This window comes from Zootoca vivipara, chromosome 4, assembly GCF_963506605.1.
Source record: "Zootoca vivipara chromosome 4, rZooViv1.1, whole genome shotgun sequence".
NCBI classification, from domain to species: Eukaryota; Metazoa; Chordata; class Lepidosauria; order Squamata; family Lacertidae; genus Zootoca; species Zootoca vivipara.
This window is the reverse complement of record NC_083279.1, coordinates 24397165-24410011: the sequence shown is the minus strand read 5'-3', so window position 1 is coordinate 24410011 and position 12847 is coordinate 24397165. Positions and strand designations below refer to the sequence as shown.

General features: G+C 39.6%; 1 protein-coding gene across 2 annotated transcripts in view; it reads left to right on the top strand.

Annotated features, from left to right (window-relative positions):
- The window catches only part of TUBGCP3 (tubulin gamma complex component 3), a 52296-nt gene that overhangs the window by 20786 nt on the left and 18663 nt on the right, over positions 1-12847 (top strand). For both annotated transcript variants that reach the window (XM_035114915.2, XM_035114916.2), the window contains 7 exons: positions 1702-1820; positions 3340-3465; positions 4690-4758; positions 5401-5533; positions 7577-7743; positions 10273-10383; positions 12001-12109. In XM_035114915.2, coding sequence (XP_034970806.1) covers positions 1702-1820; positions 3340-3465; positions 4690-4758; positions 5401-5533; positions 7577-7743; positions 10273-10383; positions 12001-12109 — 834 coding nt within the window. The remainder of the gene's footprint in view (positions 1-1701; positions 1821-3339; positions 3466-4689; positions 4759-5400; positions 5534-7576; positions 7744-10272; positions 10384-12000; positions 12110-12847) is intronic.

Sequence of the window (12847 nt, the reverse complement as noted above, 5' to 3'; positions counted from 1 at the left end):
TGTTTATGTTTAAAGTACAAAGTGATTCTGATCATATTGCTGGAAATCAGTATCATACTTTAGAGTATGAACTCTAAAGAAGCTAAGCTGAATTTGTATAGATGTATAATAAAGTGGAATTTGTCACTGAGGGTGGTATCCAATATTAGGCACTATAATAACAGTTTATCCACTGCCTTCACTGAACTTAAGTATCTCTAGTCCATTGACTATAAAGGGGCTACTGAGTACAGTTGCACCTTGGAATTCAAAAGAAATCCGTTCTGGAAGTCTGTTCGACTTCCAAAGTGTGGCTTCTGATTAGCTGCAGGAAGCTCCTGCAGCCAATCAGAAGCCGTGGAAGCCCCGTTGGACGTTCGGCCTCCAAAAATAGTTTGCAAACTGGAACAGTCACTTTTAGGTTTGCGGCGTTCGGGAACTAAGCTGTTCGAAAACCAAGGTACTGTATGACTGTATGCCTAAGTATTTAAGAACAACACTACAAGTTGCCTGGTATAATCTCACTACACCAAATTGTAGTTCATTCCTGCACTAACCAAATCATTGGTACATTTTTCATTTAGAAGAGAGGTCAGTTTTTTAAAAGCTGGCTGTAAATGACCTTGTAGAACACACTTGAGTTTTCTCAGTAACTTTCTGGAAAAAATTATATTGCATAAAACATTTTCTTGCCTTCCTCTGCAAAACTTGCACTTTGACAATCCTCTATTTTTAGCCCTCATCACCATTAAAACCTGGTTGATATTGTGGTGCCACAGATACAGTATGATGTGAATAGAACCTTGGACAGCAGTGGCTTACACAGACAGAAGGGGGGGGGACAATCTCCATTTCTTAATTTATTGTGTTTATGTTGTGCCAGTAAAAAAACATTTACTCATTCTGTCTGGAAAGATGTAACAGAAGGAACAGATGCATTCTGCCATTATATTATGTAGCTGCTACTAAATAAATTCATATTCCAAATTAAAAGGCTTTTTTAAAAAAGAAAGCAGATGGGTTTTGTGCACATATTGAGTATGGGAAAAACTCCTGCCTGTAACTCTGCAGAGCTGCTGCCAGTCAGTGTAGGAAATACTTAATTAGACCAATGTTCTGACTTAGGAACATAGGAAACTGCTTTTACAAAGTTGTTGAAAACGTTGGCGTAAAGCTCATCACAAAGTGTCATAAGCTGCTTATTGAATGAGGTACCTAAACCCCTCAAGAGTCTTTTTTGGAGACTATTACAGGTAATACTTTGGGTTATAATGTTCACTGTTCCAGTCGCAAAGGGGTTATACGTGTAGAAACATCCCAAAATTGGGGCTACAGTACTAGGAGTTATATTTGACTCGTTGCATGAATTTTTAAACTGGCCCAAGGCTGTAAAGTATTAAGTTTGCTTTGTTTACATAAATGTGGTGGTTATTTTCATAGCAAAAAATATTTCAGAAATTGGATATGACTTTGTCTGAAATATTGATTTGGTTTTAGATGTCAAAATAATAGTAAATCTGGAAATGGGCTCTTGTTTGCTGACTAACTTTAGGACTGGAATTCTATGCAGTTATACCCTGAAGAATGGAGCAAGCTTGATTGAACTCAGTGGGTCATATTTTGAACTAAATATGGTTAGGCTTCGGCTTTTAAAATGGCAAACATAATTCTTAAATATCCTGCATGTAGCTTTATCTGTTTGTTTCCCCCCCCCCTTTTCAGGCTCTGTTGAAATAACAGAGGCATATCTTGTGAGAGACATTTTATACGTCTTCCAGGGAATAGATGGCAAAATCATCAAAATGTTCAATTCCGAGAACTGTTACAAAATAGACGGAAAGGTACAGTAAAGATCTTATACCTGTTTTATATAGATAGTCTGCACACACAGAGAGGGAGGGGAAACTGTTCAGTATATCCACTCTTTTCAATAGTTCTTTACCTGGGTTTTATTTTTGCTTTTTTAAAAAATGTTTCTATCATTGTTAGCATCTAAAGCAGCTGGCAGTAAACCAGTAGCATAAAACCAACAGATAATCAGAAGTGCACTTGATACACAGTTAAATGGTAAAAGGAGCAGTAAAAAATATCCCTAAAGCATTATTAACAGCAATATTATGAGCAGCATTCTCATCCCATCCACCCCCAGCAAAAAGCCCCACAGTGAATTAAATCATTACCAAACAAAAGCCCAAATGAACAGACTCTGCCTGGTGTCTACAAGATAGCAACAATGTCCTTGGAAGGGCATTGAACATTTGGCCACAACCACAGAACCACCTGTTCCCATATGAATCTGTACAGCAGCTGAGATTTATCAGAGGTTTATTTCCAGGGACTTTTATCTGTGGAGTTTAGGAGGGTAGTTTATAGAAATACCCTGTTCTTCAGATAACCCTGTATTTAAAAAGCTCACTTCAAGCTGCCAACCTACACGGGTGAGATACATTTTTAAAAATTTGATTACTTAATCAATGCATAATCCGGTCAAGCAACAGTGTATAGAGGGATATTGGAGGCAGCCTGAGGAAGAGCGTTTAGTTAGAGTATTTGAGAGAGGCTTTCCTTCTTTAAGGGTCAGTATATGAAATGTGAGGATTACTTCAGGAGCCACAGACTTAACTGAAGGCCGCTTCCCATAGAATAATTTAGGCTGAGTCACGGGAAGTAGTTGAAACGTTACCCGTTTGGAGACAATTGTGCTTTCTGGGAATAAGAAGAAGATAGAGAACCAATAATAAACTGGTCCAGGGAGCACAGAGGGCTGGCACAGGGAATCTGTGGCCCTCCAGATGTTGGACTCCTTCCTTGACCAGTGGTCATGCTGCCTGGGGCTGATGAGGGTTGGAGCCCAACAACATCTGGGGGGCCACATGCCCCCCGGGTGCGTAGAGCTCAATGACTTGCTACATCTGACATTATGAATCGTACAGAATTACTTATTTAATTTGCTTAAAACATTTTTACTCCACTCTTAAGGCAAAAAAGACTCTTAGAGCAGCTTACAAAATCTGTAATAACATAATTCCTAGCTGCAAGCTTACAGTTTAGAGAGCAGGACAAAAGTAGAAAATCCATTTTGAGTCTTGCCAAAGCAGATTTATAGTGGATATGGAAATGTCTGGCATAAGACCTGATTTGTTATTATGCCTGGTTCTCTTCCTCATTTAGAAGTAACTGCTTAATAGAATATTCTTTCTGTTGAAGATCAACAATACTGAATGTGATCAACACCTTGTCAGATTCTAGTGGAAAATTGGAATTATGCCCTACCTTGCTCATTAGAGCTTGTTTCATCCTACGCTTATTTAATGCCAGTCTTCTAACTATTTGTTCATCATTTATTTCTTAATACTTTAGGTGAGCATTTCCAAGTCTCTGAGAGATACAACAAGCCGGCTTGCTGAATTAGGGTGGCTGCATAACAAAATAAGAAAGTATACTGACCAGAGGAGTGTGGAACGTGCATTTGGATTAGTGGGTCAGGTATGTGGGCAAAACCCAGAAGTCTTCAAAATATTTTGTTTTCTTTATTTTGTTTTTTGTTGTTTTGCTTGACAGGTTGTTACTGGTGTGTCAGATCTGTTGGTATGGGATGAGAGACCTGGCAATAGACAGGAAATGACACTAGAATGTATGGGCCTCCAGTGAAGCTGAATGTTGGAATATTGACAACAAATAAAAGTAGTTCATGCCACACATGGCTGAATTATGGAACTTGCTCCCACTGGAGGCAGTGATGGCACCAGCCTGGATGGCTTTGAAAGAGGATTAGGCAAATTCATGAAGAACAAGGCTGTCAGTGGCTACTATCCTCAATAGCAATGTTCTGCCACTATTGTCGGAGCTTCTGAATACCAGTTGATGGAACCACAGGTGGGCAGAGTGCTATTGCACTCAGCTTGAAGGCTGCCCACAGGCATCTGGTTGGCCACTGTGAGAACAGAATGCTGTACTAGGTAGCCAGCTGGCCTGATCCAGCAGGTTCTTCATCTCTTCTTATTATGCAGAATGAGGCAACAGTCTCAGGTGCTGGGATGGGGAGCGGAAGCACATGGAGGAGGGTTTCTGATGTGGATCTTAATGCACAGGTTGGTTTGTGCTGGCAGAGACGTTCTGTTAGGTATCGTGGTCCCGAGCCATATGGTTTGAAACTCACACTTTGAACTGAGCCAGAAAATACATAGGCAGCCACTGCAGTTGGGCCAGAACAGTTTATATGTGGCGTGATCATCTGGGCCCAGTGGTTATTCTGGTTGCTGCAACTGTGCAGTAGCTCTTGTTTCTGAATGTCTTTAAAGACAGCCCATGTGCAGCCTTAATTGCAGTCATTTTTGTTATGGGTTTTATTTGAGTTTATTTTACCAGTTTCTCATTTGGTTTGTTTTTGTATTTTGTCCAGGCCACTTACTATCTGTATATTTCTAATGAATGAACACAGTTATAGTTTAATGGCAAATTTTATCTTAATAACTCTGCAGGAGTTTGTTTTTATTAGTCACCCAGTGGTTCTTTATACTCCTCACCCCATTGAACTGAAACATTTCATGCCACTTGGGAGTGCTTTTGTATGACCTTTTGTATGACCTCAAAGGTTAACTTGCTGTGAAGCTTATCCAAAGACCCAAAATCAGTGGTCAGGTTGTATGCAAGTCATTCGGAGCTCTTTAGAATGTCTATGAACTGATTCCTTTTGTTCTTGTCTTACAGAGTTTTTGTGCTGCCTTAAACCAGGAACTCAAAGAATACTACAGGCTACTGTCTGTTTTACACTCGCAGGTAAATAATTACTTTTGTTTTTTGCTTGAGTCCAACAAGTTAGTTGCAAAATATGACTTTATAAACTATTTGCAACTGTAACAGGCTTTGTAAAACTCACCTGTGAAGAACAAGAGCTGATTCCAGGATAGCACATTTTTGTAACTTTGGCTCCTCTTTCTGTCTCCTAACATACTCTTTGTTGCTTATGTTGTTATGCATGGGCAAATGAGCCTGTAAACCTAACCTTTTGCTTATTTGAAAGTTTGTTATGTAATACTTTCCATGTAGTTAGCTAACAGAAATGTTTGCAAAATTACATTACAATCATACTGCTTTTACAGTAATACTGTTAAAACTCTTTATGGTGAACTCTTGCAAAAGAAATTCTTTTTTCTTTCAGAATTCTCTCAGTGTCCTGCCATTCAACATTTTGTATTTATCTGCTCTTTGTTTTCTTTTAAAATTATAGCTTTCAGTTACCCTTCCCTTTCTTTATATTACAACTGTAACATTTCTTTCAATCTAAGCATTATTATCTTTTAATTCCAAAACATATTAGGCACATGTATATCTGGGGTTAGAAATTAAAGCTTGTAGTAGAGGAAAGCTTGAAGGGCTTCTATTATTGACTAAATCTTCTTTGCCCCTTGTTGTTCTTAGTTGCAGGTAGAAGATGATCAAGGTGTAAATTTGGGGATTGAAAGTAGTTTAACACTTCGGCGTCTCTTAGTTTGGACATACGATCCTAAGATAAGATTGAAGACACTTGCAGCACTTGTTGACCACTGTCAAGGTTTGTCGGTAGATATTTACAACTACACATGGCATGAAAATGAATGTTAAAATGGTAGGAGCTCTTCCACTTGGAAATATGATTTCCAGGAAATTGCATTAATAGTATTACTATTGGGAGGGGTGTGTGTGCAGAAATGGAGGATTATAAGAACCTTTACATGTAGATATAATTCCAGTGGATATAGATGGAGTTAACTTACCATTCAAATAATGCCATTTATCTCTGTAGCTCAGGCACCCCAAACTTCGGCCCTCCAGATGTTTTGGACTATAATTCCCATCATCCCTGACCACTGGTCCTCTTAGCTAGGGATAATGGGAGATGTAGGCCAAAACATCTGGAGGGCTGCAGTTTGGGTAGCACTGCATGCATTCATCATAACTTCTTTTTACTACTGTACATATAATTATCCCTATGGTGGCAATATTGGTAGAGTTTTGCATCTCATATATTTTGCATTTAAAAGTGAGATTATTACATGGTTGATTTAAGACTGTTCATCTCTATTTGTGACTGAGGGAGTATTTTGGTAATCAGTATAAGCTGTAAAGGCAGGCACTGGATGAGTGCTCATAATCTCTCAGTCATGTTTAAGGCATGGGCTGTGGGAATACATGCTTCCTGCCTTCCCCTTCTAACCTGATCTGTAACTACATGTTATGGCAGCTTCCACCGGAAAACTGCCACATTTGCTTGTTTGGGACCCTGAAGGAGCTCCCTCCCACAACTGTCTCTGCAGGCAGGCAAGGTCTATAAGTACTGAAGTCTTGGTTCACCTTACCTTTCCCTGCCATCCTGAGAAATAGAATGCCAAGCTTCTGGCTACCAGGTACGATGCCATAACCCCATTCCTCTGACAAACAACTACAGCTGTTGAAGGCAGCGCGTGTTCCTGTGATCTCCTGTTAACCATAGTTAAGGCCTCGGGAGTGTTACTTGTCCACTGGCCCAAGGAAAGATTGTTTAGCACGATACAGAAGCTATTCTCACTTAACCTCACAAGATGCAGATTCCTCTCAAAATTTTTAAAAAAGTGTATTTAGTTTCCATTTCCTTTTTCCTTTTTTTGTATTCTATCTATAAGGCGCCCCCATGTATAAGATGCCCCCTATTTTTGGAGACTCAGCTTTAAGAAAATGGGGGGGGGGGAGATATATCTGTGTATAAGACGCCCCCCCATTTTTGACGTTATTTTTAGGGGAGGGAACTAATCTTATACACGGAAAAGTACGGTATATGCGTTTTTGCTTGCAGCCTGCTCTTCCCAGAGATCCAGGTGATAAACTTGCCAACATAGCAACCTCTTTATGATGGGGAAGATGCCAGCATGCTATTTTTTTTCTCCCTGTCTGTCAGGATAGTTGAAGGTAGGGAGAGGCACTCTAGTTGCTTCTTTGACCCCTTATTAAAGTATGGAGGCGGGCGGCATATTTTCATTCTGCAACACAGGTGGGGAACTTGTGGCCCTCCCAACTGTTGGGGAATTACAACTCCCATCAGTCCCAACCAGCACAGTTACGGGTCAGAGGTGATGGGAATTGGAGTCCAACAACATCCCGAGGGTCACATGTTTCCTACCACTGCTCTTGGGGGGGGGGGGAACGCCCTGGCCAGTGGCTATCAGATCCACTTTCTCACTCAGTCCAGAAGCTCTCTAGAGGAACCAAAGAGCTGCATTTCCATTCCCTGTCTTCCCATGTGGATTAAATAATTATGAAGCATTTCCCGCTCTAAAGAATGCTCTAATGAAGTAGACATTAGTACTCTGCTTCTTGTGCTCTGTGCGCTATTTTTACTTGTAGCTATGGCAATCTCTTCACAATTTTGGTGCTCTTCCAACTTCTCTGAACTCTCGCAAAAGGAATATTATGTAGGCACAATGGTAAATTTGTCTCTGCCTTTGAAGAATGTTCTTCAAACGCCAGATAGCTGCTTTGTAATGAAATTTGGTGTATGACAAAGCTGCAGATGTAGCATCAGTTTTCCAGGGAGGTGAAAATGTATGTTTAAATTTTCCTCTTGTGTGTCATGTTTCTCCAGGAAGAAAAGGTGGTGAACTTGCATCAGCTGTTCATGCCTACAGTAAAACAGGTGACCCCTACATGAGATCCCTGGTGCAGCATATTCTTGGCCTTGTGTCACATCCTGTCTTGAATTTCCTTTATCGTTGGATTTATGATGGGGAATTGGAGGACACCTACCATGAAGTAAGTTCTGTAAACTGTTTAATAACATGAGGTCTGCTTTCCGTTTCCCATTTTGGGTAAGACTAAGCCACTGAAACACTTCTTTCACAATTGTGGGACTGAATCTACACTGTAGAAAATTAAGAGGAGACATGACTAGGCAGAAAAAGTTGGCATTTATACTGGAAATAGAAGTTGCATGTGAAGAACTTTCGCATTACTTCAGTTTAGACACTGTGGCCAGAATCCAAGGAAGCATGGGGTTAGTTTGGTGTGTCTAGTTCTTTGTGCTTGCAAAACAACAGTCCAGTGGTAACAAAGGGATGCAGGTGGCACTGGTCTAAACCACAGAATCTCTTGGGCTTGCTAATCAGAAGGTTGGCGGTTCGAATCTGCACAATGGAGTGAGCTCCCATTGCTCTGTCCCAGCTTCTGCCAACAGTTTGAAAGCACACCAGTGCAAGTAGATAAATAGGTACTGCTGCAGCGGGAAGGTAAACAGCATTTCCATGCACTCTGGCACTCGTCACGGTGTTCCGTGCACCAGTAGCAGTTTAGTCATGCTGGCCACATGACCCGGAAAGCTGTCTGCAGACAAATGCCAACTTCCGTGGCCTGAAAAGTGAGATGTGCACTGCAACCCCACAGTTGCCTTTGACTGGACTGAACCATCCAGGGGTACCTTACCTTACCTTACCTTATCTTACCTTACCAGTGGTAACATATCACAGGTATAACTTGTATTTTGTTTCGTTCTTAACTATGCCAGCGTTTCTTAATGGCCTGGTGTTAAATCTTTGGTGAAGTAGCAAATAAGTAGTTAGGATTGAATATACCAGCTGACTAGTAGCAGTGCAGTGTAATAAGTCACATGTCATTGCTTTGGGCTGAAGCATTTAGTCCCATATAAATCTGGTAAAGAAGAGCCAGCGATAGATTTGAGATGTGACTTCAGTTTATGTCCAGGCCAGACTAGACTTAGATGCTCATTTTACTCTGTACTGCTTTTTCTTGTATCAGTGAGATCAGTTTTTACAATATAAACTTCTTTGGAACTTTTATCAACAAAATAAACTTCCATGAGTTGTATAAATCCCCTGGGTGAAAGCCCCAATAAACTCTGCAGTAGTGACTATATTCTAGTGAACACGACCCCTACAATAAGCTTGTCATATAGGGCCTTTAGAAAAAAGAGAGGTTAATTACAACGGGGCATATGAATGTGTGGGTTTCCCTCCATCATATCCTAGCACTTACCCTCTGGGATACTGATTGCCTTTGTAAACAAGCTCTTAATTTCCCCGTAAGAAAATCACCCTTTTTATCTGTTGGTTGGAAGGCCTTGGCATTTGTTCATCAGTTAGATTGTACCATGATTTCCCATTTCTCCTGCACTCCTTTCTATACAAGATATAATAACAAAACTCAAAGAACCTTGAATGGGTACAGTGAATCAATAAAATAATTATATTGCAATTATGTTCTGACCTTGGTTTCCTTCACCCTTCCCAAGATCTCGTTTTCACGGGATTAATTATAAAATGCTCTTCTCTCTCTTTGTATTTTTTACTAGATGTTTTCTAAATACATTAATTGCATGTTACTTTGCCCTGGTTATAAAATGAGGGCTTTTATAACTCCCAAAGATGATTGAATTGTCTGATGGATTTTGAAATTATATTTTTCTCATTAATACTCCAATTAAAGCTCTATGCCAGTTGCCAAAGGGGACTATGGTAATAAATTTAAGAAGCTGATTTATTTAATTTTTTTAAAATGCATGTTATATCTGCTTTTTTATATTAATGCATTAATATTGTTTTCTAGCATAGTTGGCATGTTTTCAAGTTTTACATCTGGTTTCTAGGGCACTTTTGAATGAATCTACCCCTGTTCTCTTCCCCACTGCCTCCATCCATACCTTGTTTGCACCTGGAACGTAACAGCTGAACAAGGAAATAGCACATTTATTTGACTGAAGGGTCTCATGCAGATGGCATTATATAATGAGCTGTATTGGAAGTGTTGTTAGTTGGTTAGTTGGTGTGCCATTCTTACGTGACTAATGTATTTTGGTTCAGATTGCACTGTATTGCATTGCTAAATGATTTTAGCATATGCCACTTTCAGTAAACAACTCTGAGACACTTTATCCACCCTACATTTCAGATCCATGTGTTTCAGTATCAAAATGCTGCTGACCTGAAACAGTGGGGTGCAGTGAAACTTACACATTATTTAAAAGTGCATTAGTAGCTTATAGCTAGCAGGTGGTTTAGGTGAATTTTCTTGGTGGGTCTTAAAAGACTGGTTATTGTCTATGCTGTGGTTCACTTTTAATTGTACATATTAGAACAAACAGCTGGTGGTGCTTTATACGTTATGCACATAACATCCCAGCTGATACTATTCCTGATAGCTTTCAAAAAGGAAGGTTTCTGTCTCTACCTAAGTGATGCCTCTCTGATTCTCTGCCTTAAAATGTATACATAACACTTACGCTTTTTTAAAAAAAATATTAAAAAGTATTTTTAAATTTTGTGTTCACAGTTCTTTGTAGCTTCAGATCCCACAGTGAAAACAGATCGGTTGTGGCACGACAAATACACATTGCGGAAGTCCATGATTCCTTCTTTTATTACAATGGATCACTCAAGAAAGGTATGAAGGAAAAGGACTTTCCCCCTTATTTCTGAATTGGCTTTTTCAGCTATTAATAACAGACATACAAGTACAGAGGGGAGCATTCTTTGTACTTTAGACATAAGTATGGCTCCAGACAGGGGCACAGTGAATCAGAATTCATAAAAATAGACATTTCTTAGCTCAGTCAATCATGTTATTTGTATACTGTACTGCCTTTCCAAAGTTAAAAACCATGATCACGGTGGCTTGCAACGTATAAAAAATTACATATAGACATGACAAAAGTAATTGTAACAATGAATAAAACATCAGGAAGTACAGAATTAAATCGAACTATTTCCACATAAACCATAAGAAGATCCAAAATAAAGATACAAAAAATTAATATAAATAATAACAACAACACACCTCCACAACAAAACCAGCTAAACTATAAAGGAGCCCAAAAGTCTCTTCAGCAGCCTCAGCTTTTGTAGCTGGAGTCAGTCAGGGCCCCACCCTCCTAGGCCAGGTGGAAAAAATCCTGCAAGGCTGGGAGCAAGTCTTCACAGGACTCGCACTCATGTATCACTTCTTATGGTAAATTATCAGATCATCCTAATGATCTCTGTGTTGGCAAGAAACCAACCCCTAAACTGAGCTGAATGCTTCTGACTGTTGCTGACTTTGCTGTGGGCATCCTTCATGGCTGCTTTTAACACTAGTGGGCCTATATGATAGGTGCTTCTTCTCACCTGTGATTTCCGTCAGAATATTTCAAATATATCTCTCAGTCTAGAAAACACAGTTGGGAATGCACGGCAGTTCTTTTGAATTTGATTTTTTTAAAAATATCTGCCTCAGTTTTGTTTTGTTTTAACTTGCTGGTGAAAGCAAGCAGGGATAGCCTAGCCATGGTGATCCCACGAACCTCCCAGCTGGATTACCATAATACGCGGGGTTGTCCCTAAAGATGACATGCAGAACTCAGCTGCCAGAATATTGATGAGTGCAACCAGAGTTGTTCATGTTTATTCCTATCTTGAGAGATCTGCACTGGCTGCTTGTTCACTTTTGAGCTAAGTTTTAAGGTGCTGGTGCTTATCTTGGAACAGCCCTAACTGGCTTGGAACCCATATACCTGAAACAGCACCTCTTCCCATATTAGCCTCTCTGTGGCTTAAGATCTCCTGCAGTGGCCATGCACCAAGTATCTTCATCATTAAAGGCATATTGCACTTCCACAAAAGAGGAACCTTTTCTGCAATGGTGCCTTAACTTTGGAATGCCCTCCTCAAAGAAGGAGGTCGGACGCCAGCAGGACAAGCTTTTCAGCTTGCTCAGGCATTCTAGATTCAGGTGATTTTTGTCCTCTTCTGCTTTTAAGCCCCCCCCCCCCTTTCAGGTTTTCAATTCACTTTTTTGAAAGTTTGCATTATGTTTATTTGTTGGGTATAAATTGTATTTATACATTGTGTGAATTTTAGGAAACTGTCCTTGAATCTTTTGATGAAGGACAGTTGAGAAATAAAAATAGTGTGCTATTTATTTATGCTGACTTAGTAAGTGAAATATACTTGCTGAAAGTGTGCTGTTTCTCTTTATAAAAGCTTTAAAGAATAACTTCTGAAGATGCCTTACATTTATATTTAGGTTCTCCTAATAGGAAAATCCATAAACTTCTTGCATCAGGTTTGTCATGACCAAAGTCCATCATCAAAGATGATAGCTGTGGCCAAATCTGCAGAATCTCCAAAAGATGGTATGAAATTAGAATAAGAGTATTTTATCATTATGCACTCTGAGTGTCATATAACAGAATACCTGCTTTGTTTGTACATATCACTGAACATCAAGGTGCACTCTAGAAGAACCACATTAACCTTGTTTCTGACCTTGTTGATTTTGCAAATAATCTCTCCCTGAAACTATACGAAGTTCAAATATGGGGGCTTTGTGGGGTGAGATCTTTGACGAATGCATTGAGTAAACACTATCTTTGCAGTCTACATGGTATCTGTGAAAGAACCTTTAGTATTCCTGCCAACTTGGATGACAACCCTTGAATAATTGTAGGATGTGTGTAGGAAGTGCAGCCCTTATGGGAGAAAGAGTGATACCTGTTTGTAAAACCCCAGTATTGCATCGTACCACCATTGAGGGGGAGCTGTTTTTTGCACTTCTGGTATTGTACATCTACATGTAGGGTGATTCCATGTGGGCATATGAAGTTGTTAGTACAAATGACAACTTCCCCATTGTATTGTGACTGTTACCATTTTAAGTTGATCATGTGATTACTACTACTGGGCAATTCAGTTTGATGTTGATTCCACCAAGTGGCATTTGAAAAATATACCATGTACTAGGAAGAACTTGTAACTTGCTTTTTGTAAATCTCCTCAAATCTCTTCCTTCATTTCTAACTTCTTATTTACATTTAATTGTTTAACTTGCACTAAAGCATTTTAGGGTATGCTTATAAGAAATGTGGCATTTG